The 26,037-nt window shown below is 33.9% G+C and overlaps 1 protein-coding gene across 1 annotated transcript in view; it reads left to right on the top strand.

Moving 5' to 3' along the window:
- LOC124369814 (angiotensin-converting enzyme-like) overlaps positions 1 to 26,037 on the top strand; it is a 285,432-nt gene that overhangs the window by 30,580 nt on the left and 228,815 nt on the right. The window contains exons 3-9 of the mRNA XM_046827929.1: positions 4,451 to 4,609; positions 5,622 to 5,718; positions 8,322 to 8,465; positions 9,681 to 9,872; positions 14,610 to 14,707; positions 22,038 to 22,207; positions 24,724 to 24,848. Coding sequence (XP_046683885.1) covers positions 4,451 to 4,609; positions 5,622 to 5,718; positions 8,322 to 8,465; positions 9,681 to 9,872; positions 14,610 to 14,707; positions 22,038 to 22,207; positions 24,724 to 24,848 — 985 coding nt within the window. The remainder of the gene's footprint in view (positions 1 to 4,450; positions 4,610 to 5,621; positions 5,719 to 8,321; positions 8,466 to 9,680; positions 9,873 to 14,609; positions 14,708 to 22,037; positions 22,208 to 24,723; positions 24,849 to 26,037) is intronic.

Below are 26,037 nucleotides of genomic sequence, written 5' to 3'. Positions count from 1 at the left end.
CGATCCTAGGAATATGTTGCTGTATAACTTAACAAATTAATTCGGGGAATAGATATGCTAAATTCCCTGTATTTATTTAGCGCTTAAGAGAAAAAACATGAACTTAAATATCTAATTTATGGTCATTATTTCCTATACGTTATTTAAATCTTGAGTTAATATTAATTCAAATCATCACCATCAATTCAATCGATTCGATTTCAAAAAATGAGTGGGAAATACGGGAGAATATTTACTATTTAAATTGTTATTAAGTATAGGCACTACTTTAGAATTGTTTGTGACTTGATAGGAATTAACCCTGGACAATGGAATTATATGATAATGTCACTCTTTATAATAGTGATTTATTTTGGATAGAGAGTTATTTTATATGGGTAGATTTATTTTTACAGAAAAAGTTTATTATTACTCGGCAAGGTTTAGAAATATCAGGAATATAGTGAGTTTGTGCTTGTATTAAGTTTGATTGTATTAGTTACACAATAAATAACTAATTCAATCATATAAATTGAGGCACGGCAAAATTGAGTGCCCGGACAGCTCTATTTGAAATCAGAGGCTCGGGTAGCTAATATTTGAACGGTTACGTGGCGCATCCTGGCGTCGTACCTTAGAACTAACTGAAATAATTCCCGTACTTTAACACACCTCTACTTATGAATCACCGTCCCTGTTGTAACTACTGCAACATCAATTGTAACAGAATATCACTATGAGATATTTCTTCGCAATATGTTTCAGTTTTATTAAGTTAAAATACTCAAAAGGCGATATTATGTTGGCTTACGTAATCCAAATTGAAATGCCAGACGCACTCAATGAGAGAATATTGCATACTATGTAAAATACTACTAAATATTACTAATAGTAACTAAGTAAAATTCCCACGGTTTCAACAGTAAAGGTGCGACAATGAGTGTTCGAGTCTGATTTTAATCTGTGATAAGTGTTCATAAAAGTAAAATATAGGCAACAAATCTACTTTATGATTTTATAAACACTGAACTACGACCAATAAAGAAGAAACTGTGACACGCAGAACCATTCATGACTGTTGCGAGTTCTTTACCTTGAGTTGACGTGTAGACAATAAATAACCGCAGGCAATAAACACACCTTCCTTTCTGTGGTTAAGTGATAATATTTGTAACCAGCCCGTGCAAACCTAGCTCCTTAGTCATCAGAGGCTCTCAGACCTGGTCTACAATGATTATTCGGTGTAAAGCTATCGTTACAGTGAAGGAAATAAACCATTACTTATTAGAATTCACTGATATTTCAACCAACAGAGAGCCTGTATTTAACAACGACACCGTCATTGTCAATGGCGTGTTTTACTAAAGGGGTGGTTGAATATGGCATTATCGGTTTGTTTCCATACCAGTTACGGAAAAAATTTAAATTTTGAACACTAATATCAATCATAGACATTAAAGCATAGACACTACTCTGTGAAAATTAGAATACTGTTCTCTGATTGAGTAATGTTTCATATGAAATACATAGACTCATCAGACAGGTTTATTGTTTTGAGCGACATTTGAAAGACGTACCACTGCAACATAATACTGTTACGCACACTGAATAAATGGAAAAGGATGGCTTCAAGATTTGAAAGCAAGCAATTCTTAACTCTGCTACCTTGCACCTAGGTGTCGTATCTCAATCTATACGTATATCTGATTTGTAATGCTTTGCTCACAGGTTTCAAAGCCGTTATGAATGGTTATAACCCTGGACCATTAAGTGGCTACATTCCCTTGTTAAGTGACTGAGAAATTAATTGATTGAGATCGTACTTGGGATACTGTGAGATAACTGGTGAAGTACCTCGTTCTGAGGAAATTTTTTCTGCTTCTACAACATATGGAATTTTTGTTTCTCTTGGAGCTCTAGGTTAGATTCATTTTATTGCAACTGTCTGTACAGCATGGGAGGCTCTTTTCCCCTTGGTACCCTAGATTGGATACGGTTTATGTCACCTTCAGCTACAGCATGGGAGGCTCTATTTCCCTTGGAACCCTAGGTACGATATAGTTTATGTCAACTCTCACCGCAGCATGGGAGGTTCTGTTTCTCTTAGAACCCTAGGTCGGATACATTTTATGGCAACTGTCTGTACAGCATGGGAGGCTCTTTTCCCCTTGGTACCCTAGATTGGATACGGTTTATGTCACCTTCAGCTACAGCATGGGAGGCTCTATTTCCCTTGGAACCCTATGTACGATATAGTTTATGTCAACTCTCACCGCAGCATGGGAGGCTCTGTTTCTCTTAGAAGCCTAGGTTGGATACATTTTATGGAGACTACCTCTACAGCATGGGAAAGTTCTGTTTCTTTTGGAACCCTAGGTTAACTACGGTTTGATCTCAAATAGTGATCAGTTTGGTTTTTATTTTTGTATTTAGATTAAATACAAATTATTATTATTGGTAATTTAAAACGTTTTCCTCGAAGACATGAGAAATAAAAAAGAATGTTTGATCATTCCACAAACACTCATGGCGTTTCACAAACGACGCATTTGAAGTTTTATTTGGAGGCATATTTCAATAAGTTTCGCAGGAAAAGGGTTGGAGATAAGAATATGAAATTTTGACTGTATTTATATGTAAGATGAGAGAAGGGAATGACATGTTTAAATTTAGAAAAAAGGATAATTTTACTAAAAGAATGTTACTTTCTTTATTTTAAATTATTAAAAGTTACACCGATCTCTGATGTTTTTACACGTACTATTAGTAAGTTATACACGTACTGTAAAAATTGACGTTCTCAAATTCAGCAATTTGGCCTGATCAAAATATTGCCCAAACATTTTTACTTTAAACGACTGTATATCCTCCTGGAGTTATAATAAATATAAAGTTTGACGATCAAATTATTACCCAACAAAAACCGATTGCTTCATTGGGTGGTTATGGTATAATCTGATGCTAGTGATGGAGATCTGCTCGACATAGAGGGACAACCTAACCGGCATGATATGCGAGAGTAGTAACCAGGCGAAGTGGTCGTGTTTATTGACACTCAGGTACTTTAGTTATTTAAACTTTGAGTGGTGTCCACACATTGGCAGTGTACACTGTTGGGACATCCCAGAAGTACCGTTAAAATCAATAACATGGCCTTTTGATCGTGCATAATTACTTTTCGAAGAATTCTCGCTATTTTGGCTTCCTTATGGTAACATTTACTAACTTATTTATATTATATTCTTCTTCTATACATTCCAGTTTCTTAGTATTTTTCTTTTACTTTGCTGTTAACAGAAAAATGTGTCAAGCATTGAACTGAAAAATACAACAAACACATGTCTGAACAAAATAATATTTCTAGTATTGAAGTAAAGTATTTGTAAAACATGTTTTTCTGATAAATGTATTAATGAATTTATTTTCATCCCTAATAAATTAGTAAAATTATTAATAATTGTGACATTTATCCATAGCAGTGTGCCTAGGTTGCATAAAAAAATTCAATAAGTTAAAATCAAAACTGTGAGTCTAGCATAAATGAAAACTTAAATTAAAATCCACCTTCCAAAATATTTGTGTGGCAAGAAATCCCAAAAAGAACTTTATGACATTTGTGTGTCATGATACAAACAAGAAAATCAGAAATAAAATAGATAAATCATACAGATACATTTTTAATATAAAGTACAATTATAAATGTCTAGTTATGTGGGAATGCTGATAGTCGAACGGTCTAAGATGTCGTGCTTTGGATTCGAGTTAGATAAAGCGCAGGTTCAAATCCTGTCTGTGAACGTACAACCTTTATCAGTACATCGACCTGGTACTGTATCGACTCTCCCTCTTAAGATCCTCGTACAGGCCAGTGGCCCATGAGGACGGGCAGAATAAGGGGATCGCCTTCTCATAAAAAAATAGTTTTGTGGTACATTTTATGATACAGATACAAAATACAGTAACTCTATACATTAAAGAATATAAAATAAAAAGGTAACACCATGAATAAAAGAAAGTCAAGTACAAGTGCTTTTATGGAACTTCTTGAAGGAAAAAGTATTTTTATCTCACTTAGAAATTGATTATAAAACTAGGAGCTTATTAAATCAGTTGTGTTGCAAACAAAATCCAAACTACTGCATCTCGTATCGGAATTGGCCTGTCTGAAAAACACTCGAGCATCTTTTAATTTAAGAAGTTTTATTAGTAGAACCCTTTATTCATAACATTGACTGATTGTAAGTTAAGAGTAATAAAGTCTTATTTTCAAAACACTAAAAAAGAGAGGTTATCAAACGTTACATAATGTTTATTAAAACATCCAGTATAGTATTTAATTTATATTTTGAAGTCCATCTCTTAGATTTTAAACCACGTTTTAAGCAGAAAACGGTAACGTTGTGTTTTAGTAGTTAGAACAGCACTTCTGCAATCATTGCAGAACTTTAGTAAAAATATAATATTTGTGCAGCTGAGAGCTCAACTGGCCTACTCCGAGTTCCAAGCGCGGGTTCGCACTCTGGTGTCGAAGATAGAACGAGGGACAGTAGGAGACCCACATCTCTGGCGGCAGTTGCGGCACTTGGCTGTCATCGGACCTGCAGCCCTCCCCCCAGATCAGCTGGACAGGGTTAGTAGTTATTTGGTAACACGATGTGAAATTATGTTGCACGAATAGATAAAATCACTACATATGTCCTGTCGGAAGTAAAAAGGGGTTCCAGTGTTGCCCCATGTAATTAAATATGTACATATTTTAAGCACTTAAGTAACTTTTGGGTTTTTAGGGCAATTTTAAATAAAATGTCACTATTTTATGTTTAATCAATAATAACTAAACAATTGAACATTATGTACCTATATAAACGTTTTAGGACTACTTTAGTTTATTGAACTGGTTTGTAACTTGAAAATTGCGCTTCCAAACATTGCAATTCAAAATTGTTATAACGGTGATTACATTTATTTCTGTGTTTGTATAAGCCTTATTAATCTAATGTTACTTACTATCTAATAGAGTTCCTTTGTGTTTTTCAACTGTGATTGGTTTGTATACTCATTACTTGGGAATTAAAAACAGTGTCGGAATTCTTAGGCACTTATGCCGGAAAGAATTTGTGGGTACCTCTAAAAAATAAAAGAGTTTTTTGGCAATTGTTCTATTACGAAAGATATTTTTTATTGGATTAGAAGTCCTTTAGAAGAAAGTGCATACTTTTCGATAACTACGCGAAGAAACGATGAGGAAATCATTAGTGAGTAACAATGTAAACAATATAAGTCAATACATGAACTTTTCTTGCTTTCTTTTATAATAATGTTCCTAATATGCAGTCGGATCTATTCTCAAATAGAACGTCTGCATTTGTGTTGACACTAGTCAGTAGCGGTCCGTAGCCCTAGGCTTAGAGGGCCTATTAGTAAATCCGCCACTGAAAGGAAGTGGAGAGATAATTTTTACAATTTTAGTGGTGTCTTAAAAGCAAATACAAACATATAGCGTTTCACAATAGTCTCATATGTTGTTTGAAAATAAAACTTCACAGTTAAAACAAAAAAATATATTTATAAAAAAAAATATTTTAGACCTCGCGAAGCTGATGTTTTTTAAGTTTCACTCACTACTTAACAATATTTTTCAGTACAATCGCGTGATAAACGACATGTTGGAGATTTTCAACAGCGCAACCATCTGTGCGTACAACGAGCCTCTGCGCTGCGGTCTGCGGCTTGAACCAGGTAAGCTCTTTAAAATCTTTGGGATGAATGGGAATTATAGTAGTATCAAATAGGGAGTACGGCTGGGCACAGGTAATTTCACACCCCTCCCCCACACGTACAGACCCCCCCCCACACACAAGTGCAAGAGATTAGGACCGGCCACATTTAGGTCCTATCAGATACCTAGTACTCTTCCCCAATCAAAACCAGAATTTTGTTATTTGTAATTTTATCCTAAAGTGATTAGTATATATAGATCGCAATCATCACAACGTGAGAAATGAGACAAAGCAACGAAATTTCCACAGAGAATTTCTTACTTATGAGTATAAGATGTTACTGAATATAACGGGATGAAAAGCGGCAGGAAAACCGGGCTGCCCACAAATGCTCTGTATTCGTGAGTGTGAGGGTGCGTGCGTGCGAAACGACTACGTGACCTTTCAGACTCAGTCTCTATTTGCTAATACAGTACTATATTGGTCAAGTAAATATTAACGACATCATAGCTGAATAATAAAACACAATTGCGGCCATAAACAAATATAATTAGCATAACATGATACGGTTCACATGAATTTGCATCATATCTGAAATACTTCTGAGAACTACATTTTATTGCTTTATTATTACTGTAGGTTTATAGGCCTTGCTATTTGCGATTCAAAGTGTAGTTTTATTAGAGGAGATCAATAAACTCCTCACAACGTCTTTATAGTTGTATCCTTTAATGTTGTATCGACATTTATAACGATATTTGTATACATCCAACAGCCTTTAATATAAACATGACTATTATCAGAATCTCACATATTTTACGACGCATTTTCTACTCATTTAGTCTGAAACTCGCTCACTGTTCGCTGGTATATTATACAGAGTGTCTCAAAACTTATATAAAACACGTAAGGCAATTTCTGTTGGGATGAAAACAAATAAAAAGCCATACTTACATATATATGAAACGTTTCATTTTTCGTATATAGTTTTTATGTTATAAATATAAAATGCTCACGATTCATGGCCAACTCTTGGAATTTTCACGGTTATTAAAAGAGTAGCTTTCGGGTACAAACAAAAACAAATATTTCAACTTGTTAGTAATGGTGTCCTTTTAATTTTGGTAGCAAAATTTGTATTGAAACAAAAACCACACAAGTAGAAAAATAACAAACAGATAACTTATAAGACACACAGGATCAAAATTTCTTAATGTGATGGTAATCTTAATGTTTCGTAAGGTCATGGATGTTTCATGTAAGGTATGGAATGTTTGTTATCTTATTTATTGAGTTAAGAAGAAAAATATAATGTTTATAACATTAATAACAACATAGTAATGACGATGTTACCATTTGCTTTGCTATGATGTCAAGAGTTTATGGCAAAACAAAGATACGAATAAAGATACGTTCGACTACATTTATAATTTCTATCGTTTTAAGAAATACTAACAAACTTTTTATTTTTGTATTCCTGATAAAATACTTTGATTACGGTAAAAAAAAACAAACAAATTTGAAAGCGGCTCGTTTTCTTGGCAATGTCAGGCCTGAAACATTAATATATTTCTTCGGCCTCCAAACTGAAGTCCTGAGCATGAAATTCTGAAATTATATACTTCGACAAAACAGTAGTACAGTGCTCAGTAAACAAATAAATATGTACCTGGTTTTGACCAAATTGTAAAGAACAGTAATATTACCCGCATAAGATTTATAAAAAGAAAATTCCCGTGAAAACTATTTCGCTTCTTTTTAGGGTTTTAAGTGATGAACATAGGAGTGATGTTATCACAATGTATTTCACAATATAAAAATTTTAGTTTTAAAAATTATTAACAATTTTAGTTCTATAGTAGTAGCAAATAGTGAATGCAGCAGGGGCCCAGGAACTTTTACACAAAAAGACACGCATACCCGACACACACAAGAGCAGGGGATTAAGACTGGCCGCATTTCCGCCAAATTATTGCACTTCTCCAATCAAACCCAGATTTTGTTTGTTTGTTATTTTATCGTAAAGTGATTAGCATACATATACTGTATGCTATGCATTATGTATATCTTGTAACATAATGACAAGATAAGTGATGGAAAACGACGTATAATACACTGGAAGAGTTACACACTATTGCTTAGTTTCAGACGTTATTGAACAACCTGGGATGGAAAATGTCCGGCCCAGGGCTGGTCCTAACAGTCTCCGCTCAAAAGTGTGTGGAGGGTGGGGTGTTGTATTTGACAGGAGACTATTTGGTCCTTTAGCTGCAATCTCTATTTGCTAATAGTATAGGATGTAACCTCATATTTCACACATAAGAAATTAGGTAACCATTACTTTGTTGTTAAGGTCCTCACATAAAAGCAAAAGTTTTTAGTCATTTCCTTGACCATGACTTTTTACAATCCCATAGCGGAACAGGGAGAATTCCCTCGTATAGACTATATGCACTAGTTGATATTAAGATCTCGTTATCTGTTGCATATTGTAAATATTTTTAAATATATGCGAATTTAGCAATAAAACTCAATTTTCTGGAGAAAAATTAGGAATATTATTTTTAAATGCGTTCCACAATATGAACATCAATAATATCGAAGGAAAAATCTGATGTGCAGATATCCAGAACATCATGGCGCACAGCCACGACTGGGACGAGCTGCAACATACTTGGGTGGAATGGAATCGTCGGTCTGGGATGAAAGTGAGGGACCTCTACGAGCAACTGGTGGACCTCAGCAACTACGCTGCCAGGCTCAATAGTGAGTATAGAGTACCTCAGATTCCATGGCATCATTCTCATCTTTTGCCTTTCCTAAAACTCCTTATTATAAATCTGAAGTTGAGTTTATCCTGTTTAGTTTTAGGCTGAATGGCCCAATTTCAGTCCATCCTTTTTAAACAATGTATTGAGTGTTTTAGTCTAATCATCCTATATTCTAGTATGATCGAAACGTGGCCCTGGATCTGTTCAAATTAAGTATATTTTCGTACGTTTCGATTTCCCGTTCAATCACAATGTACGTCATCGTGTACACAATAGTATTTTATCTCACCATTTATCTTTTTAACCATAAAATCTTTTTATATTTCGTACTATGGGCGCTATTTTAAAATTTCACGTTATAATAACATTTTATACGATATTAATTTGTTATAAACTCAATTACACCTGTTTTGATTCATCCACAGTATATCATGATAGGGCTTAGCAAAATGGAGGAAGAATCTACTTTTCCCTGGTTAGGGAAAGGGAAACCATATCAAACACAGTAAGTTAAAGTAAAGAATGTCTTATTTTCAGTTAAGGCTAAAAAGCCCTTTATAACATGTAACCCATGGAGGAACTTCAAGGTGACTTCCGAACTAATACAAATGACGGGCAGGCGGGCTGCTTGCAAGGTCAGAATCACTCCGCGGTCACCCAACCAAGGAGCAACCACGCTCGTCGATGCTTGACTCTGGTTATCATACGATAACCGCTGTACCACTAGACTACGCCAGTGGTAGTGATAACATAAGTCAATGTCAAAATTGTCACATTTGAATCTCATAACACTAACTAAATCATGCTTAGGGAATTGACACGGATGCATTAGTTCTTCGAGGAAGTGGACTCTTCAGTAGGTGGATTAAGATTATTAGCAAAGCTGCACGAGTGGTAATAAGTATACGCCTCCCTCCCGAGTGAGTCAGATCAGAAGGGCAGGGTTTGCTTGTATTTTGGTTGGTTTCCTACTTATCTCCTTATTCACCCTCATTTCTGTTCCTGTTGATATATTCTTGATAAACTCATCAACCATTGTGTTGTTATCAAATTTAAAACTTCACTAAAGCAATCTTTTCCAATGATTATCACTATACAACATAACGCTGAATTTGTTTGAATATAATGAATGCAAGTAATGGCAACAGTAAATTAAGATCATACTAAAACTTAATTATGGCACCTCCTACTAATTACACCTCTGTTACAGATTTCACGGACTACGCCGAGTACTGGATGTTCCCTTACGAAGCGGCAAGTCTGCGGTTTGACCTGGAAGACGTTTGGGAGGAGATCAGGCCGTTATACGAGCAGCTGCACGCTTACATCAGGCGGAAGTTACGAGACCTGTACGGACCAGAGAAGATCAGCCGGCAGGCTCCACTACCGGCGCATATACTAGGTAAGATGTCATACAGTGGAACTGGAATGTACTATAGCCTAGCGTATGACGTATAGCAGGGTAGGATGTCAGGGATAGGTACTATAATGCATTTATTTGGTATACATACTAGGTAAGATGTCGGAGATTAGAACTAAGGGATGCTCATCCGGTGTACACTGAGGAAAGACGTCGGAAATTTGGGCTAGACACTCTTTGTGTGCACATACAGGATAAGATTTTGGAGATTATATTAGAAAGCGCTCTTTTGATGAATGTATTGGGACTACAAGGGACCCTTTTGATGGCTATACTGGATGGATTCAAGAGATTGGATCTAGAAGACTTACTTTCGGGGTACGTGCTGAGTAAAATACTGGAAATTGGAACTAGAAGGCGATCTTAACGTGAACTTGCTGGGTAAACAGTGTGTTAAGGCTAGCAAGATAAAGGTGCATGTTACTGTTTGTCCGAAGCATCAAGATATCCAGAGAATTAAAACTTGCAGAATGAAGAAATTAACAAATACTGACCAACAATAAAAAGAGCATTTTTGCAGACTAAGGTGTATGTGAGTCACCGAAACAACAGTGATTGATAGTAGGCAGGGCTGTGCGTGCGACGGTTCGTGCGTGTCACGTCGCTGTGAGAAGGTCACCTAATCCTCTCTGGTGCTCTTGAGGCCCTGGATAAACTAAAGAAGAACACCTGATTAAATTGGTCACAGTGGACATGACTAAAACTCTCTGGATGTTTGCATATTGAATATGGGTTGATTTTTGGAGTATGTAACACCATTTATTTAATTAAATCATATCTCAATCCGTACTGAAAAAATAACTAAGATCCATTGCCTTGGATAAGTAACAATATTGTGGTTGTGCAAGTAAGCCATTAACTTTGACAAATCACAAGTAATATAGAGGTTGTGGTCTCGGAGCGTTGTTTAGCCCATTCGGTTGTATAATCAATTTATGAACGACCAGTTACCTGGGCAGCGTGAGTCGGTAAACAAGGCAACCAGTTTTTAAGACGCAATCAGAAGCAGCGATTTTCCTCCAAACGATCACTGAAGTGAGGGTAATATTCAACTAGATGTGTATGGCTGTTACGACAGAGGTCTACATTAACATAACTCTACGTGGGAACAATAACAATATTGAGTTCACATAAAGGAAGACAGAGTCACCTTGTATCTGTGGTAATTATCGTGTTGTCAAGGTGCCAGCACTGAACGTTCAACTTTAACTGAAGGTGTGGCCAACCTGCTCGTCACCACGTGTTCATCTGTCAGAGTCAAGTTCACGGCCATGGCCATTTGCGTTACGTGCGTGCGTCATTTGATATATCGAGACCGGCTAAATAGTAACAAGGGATTTGTTACATATTAATTCTAATTTATGCATTGGTAGTAAATCTAATATGTTTGCCCTCGTTAGAACAGAGTAAACAGTACGGAGTTGAATATGATGGAGAGCATAATGTATTACAAAAGCCAAAGTTCAAGATTAGGTGATAAAGTGTAGGTAATTTGTCTGTCATTGTTTGTTTTGTGTACTGCGTATCTAAATTGTTAGTCCTAGACTTACATAAGTCTGCATCATGAAGAGTTGGAAAATAGACACTACCCGGGTAGATAAACGTTATTGAGATCGGACGGAGGAATTTCACGAGGCAAGGCCAGCATCTTTCAAGTACGGGCTAGGATGATCGTTGACAGCCTCGAACTGTTAGGATCTGTCCCTACACCCCAGCGGTCTTTCACTTACCAGCGTGTCCCGTACTCGGAGGCGGTCAGGGAATATTCTGCACCAGGAAATAATACCCGAAAAGGATAGTCACCTGTTTTAAAGAAACCTGTGCATACTGACCTATATGAAGGTGATTAAAAAAAGATATTTTTGATAATAATAGAAACGTTCAGAATTTCACATTGTCAACCGAAACAATGAATGGCTTCCACAACAATACCGATGAAGCTGATGTTAAGAGCATGGCTTCAACTCTGAAACAATTCACCTGTTGAAAATTTCAGATTTCTAATTTGAAAAAAAAAATCTCTCGAAACAGTTTTAAAGAGGATGTTCTGGCAATTTCCCTCAAAAATCTTCAACATTTCAATCTTTTAAAATTAACAACAAATCGCTTATCACTTTTTTGAAGCCCAAAGTATCAAAATCATGTTAAACTATGTCGGAAAAATAGCCGTCATTGATCTGTACAGATCTCCAAATTGCTGTAGTGAATCGATTTGAGGGAAACTCGATCTTCTTCTGAACGGTCTTGTACAGTTAATTGTTTAATTGTCATTTAAATATCAAAATTTTGACCCCAGTGGCTTTGATATGTTTTAAATTCTTTACATCTAAATTGGTTCGTGATTTCACGAACACAAGTGACTGCTACCACGAGCACTGCCATCGAAAATGTGATCACCAACTTTCCTGTCTCTGTTTTGAATTCGGCGATCTCTGGTCACTTTGCTCAGGAGGTCGCAATTCTTGGTTGTAAAATCCGAAATTTAAAATTACTACTGTTATTACTTTTTAAAACGTTTTCCAATTGAATAAAGTTTTAAAAATGAGTTTTGGTGAAGAATTGAAAAAACTTTGTTTAGAAAGTACCAGAAAACCTATATGAAAGGCATATTAACTTCCAAAGCCTATGATAGCAATAAAGCATTAAGTAATTCTAAAAATGTTTAAAAACTATTTCCCTCAAATCTTTCAATATTAAGCGACATTTTGAAAATATTTTCTATGAAAGGCCAAAACTTTCTAGAAAATAATGGGACCATGAATCTAGAACAATTTGAATTTGGAAAAAAAGATCCAACAATTGACACAGACGACAACCTTTTTGAGAGTATTGTCGAAGGATTGGAGGGGCGAGAACATGTGCATACTGTATTTATCTACCTGACCAAAACTTTTGATTGTGTGCACCAGATATTGTTATAGGATATTGTACCAAAGAGATAAATGTGGCGTTCGGGTTTCGTGCACTTATGGCTCACTTCTTATTTGAAGATCGTCATAAGTTAGTAGAGATTTCAAGAAACTTAAACAAATTACAATTTCCCATAGTGTCACTCAGGGATCAATTTTGGGCCTCTTTTGTTTCTCATCTATTTCGGTAGATAGAATTCTGTAATCCAGCATGGTGAAATAATCTAGTACGTTGACGTCACGTCTCAACAGTACTAATTAGTACGTATACTGATTAACACGTGTACTATATTTTTAAAGCAAGTCAATACAAGCACTAAAAATTAATTCACAGGAATAAAATGCAAATATTCTACTAAAAGTGATTTTAAAATGAATCAGTCTAAATCAAAACGTTAGCAAATTTCTGCCATTGTCAGCATGAACGTGCTATTCGGCAGGTAGTGTTTTTGGATGAGTCATCTTAGACGACTAATTCCATTAAATTTCTGGGGATCGCGGGTATTCTGCCTCCAAACTTAATGAATCAGTGCTTTATTACGAACTAAATACCAGGACCTGTTTATATTTTCGTAATATAATTCGAATGTTCAAAACGAAATAAACTATGGCTTCTTATCTCCTATTGCCATTAATGAGCGAAACAAAATTGTATTTACAGCCAAAAACCTACTTAATTCTTTGTTATAAATATTTTCAAGTAATCTGTAGAAAATATTTTACTACGGGAGGGGTTTTATAACGTAGTATTGCTTCTGGAGTGCGTTGCAAAATACTTGTACAAGAACTTGGAAAGAGGTAAAGTGTATTTCTGTTACAAACTAAGTTGAATAATGAAGAACCTCACTATCAACGTTAGTTCATTAGAGTTAGGTGTATCAGTTTGAGTGAGCTGCATAAAATACAGCTGATTATTTATCGGAACAACTTAACACTTTTTAAGTTGTACTTATTAGCTAGCTTATATGTACCACAGTAAAGCCTGCTGATTTAAGAGTTTTATTTTCTGTACTGTATTCTAAATGGAAGTAGTGTTTTCGAATCAGAATTGTATGCTCGGTTCCCTATGAAGTAACAAAGGTTTTTAATAATATTAGCTTAGATTTGGATTTAATTTCTTTAAATTGTAAAAGTTGGAAATGTATAGCTCTTTACTTCCTCTTTGTAGTAAATATGTTTCACATTGGCAAACCTTTTCTATATTCTACGCATAAGTACGAATATATCCCTGTTTAAACCCGGTTGAATTGGCTGCCTAAGAATGTTAAAGTTTGAACTTTTGTACGCCCTTATATTTCGTCCTAGTATTCCGGGAGATTTCTCATTTAAAGATATAAGTAACACGCATACAAAAGCTTTTTAGTTTTTTTCAATATTTTATCATTCACAAACAATCTTAAATTTGTTTGTAATTCGTTGTTTATATGTTCTTAATGTATGCACCTTATAAGACACACTAAAATGCGTTTAGATGCGTATTAATTATATCTTTAAAATGGACACCTCATGTAATGCTACGACTAAAAAAAAGGACGTAGTACTCAAACAAGAATACGCCAAACCACGTTTTGTAACAGGCTTCCTTAAGGTTGCATGCAAAATTTCAAATATATAGTTCATTTCATCCTCGAGATGTCCTGCGGACAGATTAACCTTGTATACATGGAAATAAAAAATTTAGTTTCTGTAAATCATGCCATCATATAGTTTTTATATGGTGTCTGATATAACATACGAACAATTTCAATGTCTGATGATGTAATTTAAATAAAATATTTAACATGCTCCCAAACATGATATTTTTCTATAGGTAACATATGGGCGCAGTCTTGGAGCAATATCCTGGATGTCACTATCCCTTACCCGGGAAAGAACTTTCTGGATGTCACTACAGAGATGAACAAACAGGTGAGTCCTCGATTCTAGGTAAGTTTCATCCAAGCATAAACTGGCATGAGAGGTATAGTGCTGTAATAGCGGCCAGATATTTGACAAAACAGCGGATTAGTTGCCCCCTGTGTTCTCACACTGAATTCTGATTTCAGCCAGTACGCGGTAGATAAGAACCATGCTATTGTGGAAGCAATCTATGGTTTTGTTTTTGTCGAGGCAGGCATCGATGTGTTCTCGGTAAAGTTGAGAATAGAAAATTATTGCATGTGTCATGTATCAAACATCCACGGCACTATTTTAAAAGTACAGGAACTATGACATATTTTCCTTTTTTAATTTGTATAGAATTGAAAATAAAGCTGTCATTGACACGACCTCAATGGACTACTCAATTCAAGGAAACTCGAGCGGTTACCTGATCCGTGCTCCGCTAGCCGTTATCTTATCTTATCTCTGCGGCTTGTTAGGTTATTGATTTGTTTCATACCTACTGAAAAGACCGGAGTGTGTTATTCGTTATATTACAGCTATCATATTTAATATAGGAACTCGCTTCGGCATTACATACTTGGATTAATTCTTAAGGTTTCTACAGAAACTGCACTTGATAATATTCTACTTTGTAAACGACTACCTACTAATAATCAGTTTTACGGGGTTATCTGTGACACTATCCGATTAAACCATCTTATCAATGTAAAGATAACGGGGCTTGATACGGATCAGCCGGGCTTGGAACTCCATCTTTTCTCTAGAAATTTATCTCTTCAGATGGTCGTAGTAGCCTACTGATAATCTCCAAGGCAGTTGTGATCAGACGCTCTAGGATATGTTCTGTTAAGTGTTAAGCACTATCTCGAGGAACTTTTCGTCCGCTACCATCAGCTCGCATGGATAGCCAGATACATTCAGAAACTATATATACTATTCTATCTTGTTAAAGCAACCATAAAGACCGATGTTTAGGATAGCATTACTATTTCATTAGCTAAAGCATCATAGAAACAGTTTAAGGACGTCTAACGCAATATGACCGTATATTTTAAGATTATAATGATACAAGAGTTTGTATCAGACAAATAAATACTATACAGAAGTGGAGTTCTTTTACACAATGCCCGTTAATCAGACCGAGGTAGGGTTCAGAGCTCAATTTAATAGCAAGTCAGTGATTGGTTTGCCAATCTTAAAACGTAACAAAACAATAACGCTTTTGGTCAGTGGTTCAACTTTCGAACATTTTTTTATTGTATCCGTACCTCATGGAGAAGCTTTGCTGACATATACTTACTGTAGGGAGAAAATACAAACAGAGCAAACTGAATTTGAAGCGTTTTTATTAATCAATTTGAAGTAATATAATTGTTTTTCACAGGTTGTTGTTGTAAATTCTCAAGTTGAATGACCATTGTGGGTGTAATGTGATTGTAATAGGTCGAAGGTCCACTATTAACACCAACCCACTCATCGATGTGTTGTATTTTTTCGATACTAATCTGACCTTGAACCTATAGTAGGACGTCAATCCGGATCTCAACTAATAATCTGTTCAGAATGTTTTATATCGGATAACTGCAGCGTGGCAATGTTTTTATTCACTTTAACCGTTTAGCGGTAGTTTATTCGGTAAACTAACTAAAAGAATCCTAAGTGGAATTATGTTTAAAAATAGTAAATTATCGTAAAACTATTTGAGAGTAGGTTTATTAATAGTTTTAGTGACTAACGCAAATAAAATTTAATCACTTAAAATGATTTATAGCATGAAATAATGGTTAATTTTGGATTGGTTAGTATAAGATTATTGATTTAGAACATTATATTTTGTTTTTATAAAGGAGATCTCTGACGGAGCCGAGCCCCGGCGACTTCTCTCACACACTTTACATCTCACTTCAAACGTCTACCACATTAAAATATACACTTGTATTACCTAGGAAACAATTTTTACTACTTGTATAGAATTTACCCATGGATTCGAGTGACATAAAAATATTTTCGTGTTTATGTAGATTGTTATAACCAAAATATGGAGAAAAACACAGTTTTCTGTTTAAAATTTAAGCTTTTTCCACTTTAACTTATCATTATTCAGAGAATAATGGCAGTAAAAATAATTCTTATACAGCATATACTGTATGTCTCTTGACTTACTACACACAAAATTTAGAATTATAAGTTAATTATTAAAGGTGTGATTAATATTTTTGTAAACCTTTACGAAATCGGTTATTAGTTGATATTTTTAGGTTTTGAAAATAATAATATACGTACTGGTCGTGAATACTGATTTGGATTTATACTCCTTAGAATTTTATTTATTTTTAAATCAGGTAAATTTTTTTCTAACTGCCTTTACTTGTGAGTGAGGGTGCAGATCAAGCGAGGTACAGTCACAACACTGAATTCTAGACATGCAGCACCCACCTCACTGTGCCAAGAGCGAATTCTGAGAAGGAAAATCACTAGCTAAACAGCAAGCATCCTTTACGCTTATGTGCTCAATAGCTTGTAATAGTACTCGCCCTCAATAAAACACGTCCAATGTTCTAGTGAAAACATGATTTCAAACCATAAAATGACCATTATGGAAATCCCTGTGTTTCAATGTTTCACGAGTGGGTAAACGTTTTTATTTATATGGGGTGTCCGTCTTAAGGTTTGCCAACCCTTTTCTTACAGGAAATATATATTTTACAAATCTTCCACCACCAATAACAAAATTTTGGTCACCATTGCCTTGCACTGACTTTTTACTATAGATTTATTAGTAAATTTATCAATATTCCTTTTATTCGTATATATAACACTTGGTTTACTTATATTTCACTCATGATTTCCAGACAAACACCAAAAATAGCTAAACAATGCTATATTTTCTTGTTTGTATTTCTAGTTAGTTAAGTAATTCAATTTTGTAAATATTTATACAATATTAAATGTTACGTCTGAAGAAGTACGCTGAGACGTACGAATATTTAAAAAGAGTTTAACAATATTTGGTTTTTGTATTTTTGTATAAAGAGAATTCATATTTTTAACAATACTATAGAAATGACTATACACTTTTGATGACTATACAATGATTGAGTGACTTTATTCATATAAATTAACAAAAACCTAACGAGATCTCATATGATGCAAACATTTAGTAGTTATAGTTGCATTTATTGTAGGTAAGCAAACTTTCATGCTATGAAGTTGACTTTTTCGCTTTGAATTAAAATTGTAATATTTTTATATTTTGAATTCATGCTAGTTTTATAGGAACAGAAGGTAGTGAAAAATCAATTGCGAATAAGTCAAAACACAATTATTATTTGTTTAATATTGGTAACCTATTTTTCACGTTGTGAAGTTGGCTTACTCACATTAAATTTAAGTTCTGTAATACTAATAATAGACTAACATGAACTACTGGAGAACGATCAATAGCTGTTCCGAATATATGACTATCTTTATTTAATGTGGGTAATCTGGAGAGTTTTAATTATGCAAAGATGGCTTGCACATGGAATTAATCATGTGAAAAAGTTAATGTTGCTGATATAATAATTGGACATGATATTTTTTCAAAAACATAATAAAAATGTTTTAATGCGGCTAAGCTACATTGTAATGCTATGAACTTGACCTACTTACATGCAATTAGGGATTTTAAATACTTAATATTGCTGAAATAATGAACGTTTCATCAGAAAAACAGGAACTAACCATATATATATATGTGTGTGTGTGGATTTGGAATTTGGATTATGGAACTATTATTTAAAAATTGTAATCTAACAAATCCTGTTTGTAGGGATTTTTTCCATTTTTCAGAAAATTTATGTATTTATGTAAAAAGCAGCATTTTTCTCCAATTTTTACTGTGTAAATTTTTTATTGGTGCTTTCTGAAAGTTCATAAAATTTCAATTCAAAAAAGACCATAACAAGCAATTCACATAACTTTATGTGATACTTATTACCAATAAAAGCAAGAAAATTGAAATTTATTTTAAAATAAAACAAATTTAAACCAATATTCTGAGCAAATTTAAGTGAGATTCAATTGTCAAATTTCACAAAAACTTTTAAATTTCATAAGCTACTATTTAACATAAAAAAGTATTTATTTCTGTATATTTCTGTGTGTGTATATATATATATATATATACGCCTTAATTACGCCTTTAATTATTAACTTAGAACTCTCAATGTTTGGTATGTCGTTCCTCAAGAGACATGCAACACTTGAGAAAACGATTTCTCCATATTTTTGGCTACAACAATCCATATAAAACACAAAAATTTGTATTTCACCCGAATATATGAGTAAATTCAACCCAAACAGTAAAAAATATTTTTAGGTAATATAGGTGTACTTTTTAATGTGGCAGAGTTTCAAGTGTGCAAGAGAGGTAGCCTAGATCCGACTCCGTCAGGGATCTTCTTTAGAAAAACAAACTGTAAATAGAGACGACATGCCATGTTCTCACGTGAAGAAAATAGACAGAACCCTTATAAATTACTGGCTAGCCTCAAGCCTAAACTATTTTCTCATCACTAACACGATCTTTATTCGTGAGGAATAACAACTCCACTGAAATTGAAAAAAAAAATAAAAATTTTTGTCACGTTATAAACCCTTCTAAGATGTGTAAGTTCTTACAAGTTCTCGCTTCTCTTTCTAGTGCTTTCTTGTTACGTTTCGTGTTCTAGGAATTTATTCCAATTATCTATTTTCAAATTACAAAATTAATTAATGGTGACTGGTTATGTTGTAAAGAACTAAAATATAACTTTCATTAGTAATTGCTATTATATTTTATTAAAAAAATAATTCTCAACTGTTAAAATATAAATGTATGATTTTTATGATTGGATTCCGAATCACCCATAACAATTGGGCGTACCATTAATTTTAACTTATTGAAGTTTAAGTTATTGAAGGAACAAAGCGACATTCAATCTACAAAACATGGTTTATTTTCTTACGTTCGTGTTATCATACAGTATACAAACATTATGTTCTATTTTGTTTTTAGATTATGCAAAGATATTTAATCCCCTTCCTTCTAGACTGGGATACGTATAATGTGAGCTGTTCTGAAAATCTAAGACGTGAATTCGTCAAACAGCTATTTCGTTAAATAGCTTATCACTAAATCTTACTTTTAATGCCACATTTGAGGACACACAATTGCTATGTTGTTAAAAATTATACAATTTTCCATTAAAGTAATGATCACTCTTTAACATTTAACACATTATGAGGTGTGTAATGTTGATTAAAACTTGAAACAGAGACGTTGCTTGTAAGGTTTCCTGGAAGCTAAATCATTTTTGCAACATTTTACAAGGATATTAGGAGGAGTGGAATGTTATATTAAAAGCGATAACAGAAACATTGACTGTGACGTTACCTATAACCTACAAAATACTGAACCGGCCAAAGTAAACGGAATATTTGGAATCTTTCTTCTAAAAAATAGGGTGTTCAATTAAGACTAATGTGTTAAATCTTCTTCTAAATCCTCTGTACTGCAAACCAGCCCAGTAATAATTACCATGAGGGCCAAATTTGGTGAAAAAGGAGAACGCGAAGTTAAAATACACGTTGAATTTTTTCATACTTTTAAACAAAGACATTAGCCACCATTAAATTTAGTACTATACCTGCTTTATCATTTATTATTATTACGCCTCTTTGTTAATATTGTTGTAAATAGACGTAATCATAATTGTATATTAAGCCTTCAACTTGTCAACGCAATATAGTGACATATCATTGTAGAACGTGAGTGTAACGATTTGAAGGCGGTAGAAGAATAGTAACTATTACACCATTGTGGATTTTTGTCAGTGTGGTTTCTTTGTGCAGAATTGATCATAATTTATTTATGATAGTTAAGTTCTAGGAATAAAGTTTTATTCGACGAGCAAAGTTTTGTCTAACACATAGTAGGCCTAAATAACGCATAGTATGGATATGATTGTATATCGATAACAACAATGTGTAGCAAAAAAAGTGGATTAGAACGATTTGTGTGAACAAAACTTCCGTAGATTTTTGATATTTTGTTTTATATTCCAGTAACGTTACATGAATTTAAAAGGGGTGGGGGGGGGGTTAAAACATCATACACGTATGATAGCGATGTCACGAGTGTATGCAAAACTGGGATGCTGGTGCAATCGGGTTTTGGTTGGAATAATTCTGTTTAGATTGAAATAAATTTTGGCCTGTCCTAAGATTTATTGGCATACATTGCCAAAGATACTAAAAAAATCTTTCGTTTCTTTAGTTTTTTTACATCTTTTACACTAAGATATAAAAAACTTTTTTGATTATTCCTCAATGAATGATATCATCTTCTTAAAGTATGTGCATAACATGACAGGAGGGAATAACGTGTTTTAATTTATAAGAAAGTGTATTTTCTTCATCAAAAAGTTATGATAAAACTTATAACTTTTCATAAATGATATTTAATTAAAACATGTAGGTTTATCATGGAATAAACGAATGAAAACACACCACTCCTTGAATCTATAAACCATCTAAATACTGTAAAAATTTCATATTTTTATCTTCAGCAGTTTTATTTGGTCTAGCTTACAAAATTACCTAGCTCTCTTATTTTAAATATTACATTTCATGGTGGAGTAATAAAAGAAATGTATTTATATTTTTTTCTGTCTTCAGGTAAGTTATCTCAGGACTATGAATTTAAAATAAAAAAGTATTTTCCCAAAAATCTATTGCACCTTCTTAATATCTAAGGTCATCAATCCATAGAAAGCTTACTAGCTTAGAGGTTACTAAGAAGACGGGAGCTTTAAGTGCCCTGGGATTTGATGTATACATTAAGGTTTATTGTAATAGTTCCTCCTAGACAAAATTGACAGAAAAGGAATCAGCAGGAAGTAAGTAAGTGCACAACAACAGGCATATTTAGAATAAAATCTAGAGGGAGGGGCAATCTATGAATGGCTGATTTGTAATAGACCTTACGGTGTACAAGTCTTAGTATGGGGTCCGAGGGCTAAGTATTTTTTTTCTGATCAACAACAAAGGGCTAAGAATAACTTGAAAGGTCAGGTCAGGATCATTCACGGAACTTGCGCATAAGACTCTCTGTTATACTTGTTCATGGTATAACAGAGTTGGTATAACTAACTACTTTTATACCATACTTCTATCATTTTGGCAATGACTATAATAAACAATCCAATCACTTTGACTGTAGTAGATGAAATATTGTGTCAGGCTAAGGATTCATTGTCAGAAACACCCATAAAGCCACAATTAAGGTGTAACTACACGCATTATAGTTAGACAGTTATTGTAATGTTCACAGGGCTACACCCCGGGAACAATGTTCCGCCTGGCGGAAGAGTTCTACGTATCTCTTAACTTCAGCGGCCTCCCCCCGGACTTTTGGACGCATTCCATTCTGGAAGATTTACCGGGCCGACAGATTATCTGCCAGCCCTCTGCCTGGGACTTTTGCAACGGACGTGACTACAGGTAATCATGTCTGAATCGACAACAGCGAACATTTGCCTATCTACAGTAGGTTAACACAGGAGGAGGATGAGTTGTTCCAAGTTAAGGAAGAAAGTTAAAATAAAAACAAACTCTTTATTGTTGCTTGATATTAATTTGATTATCCATCCACTATTGTATTTTTTCATATCACTAAAAAAACCTCTAAGTTGCCCGATAGTGGTTCATTGCCAACAATGGTGCACGCATGACCAACTGTTTTTCTGTTTGATGAGAATCAGATTCGTGAGTCAGACCTGGTATTCACTTCAAACTCAACAGATTTAAATAACAATAGGGTCACCCTAACCTTTCCGTATGGCTCTTTTCGTCTAATTAAGGCTCTTAAAATGATATGCAGCTTTAACTATGCATACGTTTTCCATTACGTTTCAAAACTGTTCACCCACTTTTCTTGATTCCTCCGTGTCCCTCTTATGAGGCGATTAGTCAGTCGCTGAAACCACTGTGCGTGACAGAATGTTTTCAAGCCCATATTTTGATCTACAACATTAATCTTTTGTACGTCGAATCATAAAAATGATCCAGCAAGCCCTGAACTGTTGGGACCTCTTTACAATAAATAGACTACTGTATTACTCCTTGTTATGGATACAACTGTAGAAGTACAGAATACCAGGTTTTCTGATGGCGACTGTCCAGTGTTGCCATGTATCCTGATAGACATCAACGGAACTATGGTGTAGTGAATCCTCTTCAATGGTTCAGTGTCATTCCTTACGAAGATGTAATTATGACATTTTTATATTATGTTGAATAATGTTTACAAAATTATTTATTTATTTAAAATAACAGATTTTATATACCATAATACCTAAATATTATACATTAAAAAACAAAATCTAATGAAAATGTATTTTTTGTTATCTATGGATATAGATTTAGTGTGCGCCTTCAATTTCTTGTCTATTATTTGCTTAACATAGTCTTACTACTACTGTATCAACCTCTTGAAGGCGTTAGAATAAATCTAAGTTATGCTAATGAATACAAATTTGACACAATTATATTTATTTTATTCGATTTATTACTTTGTTGCAAGATATTATTATTTTTAATATGATCAATTATATATTTAAATATGTTAGTTATGTTTGATGTTCTTAGGTAATCAATTGAGTGGACTCTTTTTACTTCAATCATATTTTCTATTTATTCAATTATGTGTTCTATTTTTTTATTTTCATAAACGAGCGAGATAAATTTAATATGTACTCGATCTGAAGAAAATATATCACCTTAGCATTTTATTGTAGTTCTTTTTGTGTATTTTAAACCATCCATTTTTAATTGACCTGGTTTTGTTGATACAGTAGTAATTGGCACAAATATACATACATATACAGTGTATCTTAATTAAACCAATAATATTTTGAGAGTATGTTCAAAATGGTGAAAGAGATTTTTGCAGCATAAAAACCATATGTGCAACCTCACTTTCAATTCATAAGTAATTACGTTATAGCTATGTACGGTTATATTTGTCTTACAAAAGCGTACAATTTCGAACTAACAATTGCCAGAATGGGTTTTATTAGTTCAATATTTTATGATAACTGTGATAAACATAAAAATATTAAAATTATATTTTCTTATTTGTTTTATTGAATTTGAATTTCACTTAAACTCAATGGGTATTCAAAAGGTAAACATTATTTTTCTCACATATGTAATTCAACAATGTGCTAAAGATGTTGCTTTACCCAATGTTAACAAAAACACTAAAACTTATCTTATTTAGGACAGATTTTTTAAATGTATTATTATGTATCTTATAAAATCTTGTATTCCGATTTAAATTACCTGAAAATGTGAATTTCGTCCAAAAAAACAACCAAGAAAAATAACAGTAATGTACTTTAAACCGTTATGAATTTGTAAGTAACAGATTAGTGTATACTAAACAAAACAATATACTAAATAAGTTCAAGGGAAAATAATTTATTTATTATTTTTTATTACTTCTTGTTATACGTAACTGATGCCATGATCACCAAATTCAAATGTGTATGCCAGGTACACTTCAAGACTTAAGTTCCCCCCTTTTAATTGTTTTTGTGGCTACCCATTATCTTATATGCATAAATTGAAAATGGAATGAGTTTTATTATAATTTTCAATATTATTATAGCAAATATATATTATACCATATATATGCTAAACATTTAACGTCATATTAGTAATCTTTAACAGATTCACTTTAAATATAAAAATGAAGTGTATGAATATTCTATTTTTTATATCAGGTTTACATAAAAACATTATTTTGGAATCCATTTTAAATATTTATTCTATTAAAATACTATTTAATAAAATAAATTCAATATAATAGAATAAGTTCAAAAGTTATGAATCTACTCCTGCTGCAAGTCTAGGTGAAATTTATTGTTCAATTCACATGTTACTACTAAGTTCCTCTTTGTACGCTCATTGATGTAGTTAGATATAACAGTGATGACATGGAGGGATGATTGCAGGATAAAGATGTGTACCCAGGTGACGATGCAGGATCTGATCACTGCCCACCACGAAATGGCTCACATCCACTACTTCATGACGTACAAGAACCAGCCCAAAGTGTTCAGAGACGGGGCTAACCCAGGTCAGTACAGATTGTGGGAGAAGGCGGAGTAGGGACAAGGTTCATAAAATTATCAAGCAGTAGGGTAGTGCTCGTAGTCACGGCCCGTAAAATGATTAGAGGTCCTGAGGAGGAAGAGATTCCTTACTGGTAGGCCTTAATCAAGACATTCGTTTATGGTAGGTTTGGCGAGAGATGTAGCTGAAGTAAAGAGCAAATACTCCAAATTTATCATACACGTGCGAAATGCTTTGATTTAAATTTCAATGAATACATCAAATGATTAAATCATTTGATTACTATTCAAGAGTTCTATTCACTCTTGTAAAATACAATTTTAACTACTAATAACATATGTATAGAATAAAACATTCATTATGAATAATATACATAGCTTGATGGTGTTGCTGACTGAAAATTTTACAAGGTGATTGACAAATGTACCTAATGTAGGTCAAATTTTAAAATGACTGACAGCATAATTCAGAGCTAGTGGTGCACAAAAATTTGGATTATTTCTGGATCCTATAGTTTTGAATTATAGAAATGTCTCAAATAACTGAATATTCAACTGTAGTTTATTTTAAAGCAATCGCTTTATATTATGTTTCAGCTTCTACAATTAGAGAGAAACAGAAGTTTATTGAAATTTCTAGTCATGCAATCGAAAAAAAATGTTCTCATAGACTGAATGCTCACATCACTTCTCGGGTTCACAGCTGAAATAGTGTTCAAATAGAATTTAAAAGAGAAGCGCTTCGTTTCAACACGTTGTTATAACAAAAGGAACGTGTCGCTCAGGCTTGGCACTCGCCCAAACAGAAGAATTGTGAAATGACTCAAATTCTCAAATGCCTCCGATGACGCAATGACAAGAGGACTTGACCACACCAATGAGGAAACGGACAGTGTTTGTTCGCTGCTTTCTCTGCAAACACAAACGGGCTGCCGTGAATCTCACATCGTCGCATGTGGTTGTAGCGTGTGTTCGCCAATTTACATTCTTCCTCAGTCTTTCACTACTGCATTTCCCAGCAGACGGTCTCGGGCATTGAGCAGCTCGGTCGAGTGAACCGCTGGAGGAGTCAATCACTGCTGTAATGTGACAGTGCCCGCTCTAATGTGGTCAATAAATACTTTAATTAAGTGGATATTTAATCCAAATTGGAATTTGCTCTATATAAGTTTTACGAGATTGTAAACAAAAATT

This window comes from Homalodisca vitripennis, chromosome X (genome assembly GCF_021130785.1).
Source record: "Homalodisca vitripennis isolate AUS2020 chromosome X, UT_GWSS_2.1, whole genome shotgun sequence".
NCBI classification, from domain to species: domain Eukaryota; kingdom Metazoa; phylum Arthropoda; class Insecta; order Hemiptera; family Cicadellidae; genus Homalodisca; species Homalodisca vitripennis.
The sequence above is the reverse complement of the archived record's forward strand: the minus strand, read 5'-3'. Positions and strand labels throughout refer to the sequence as shown.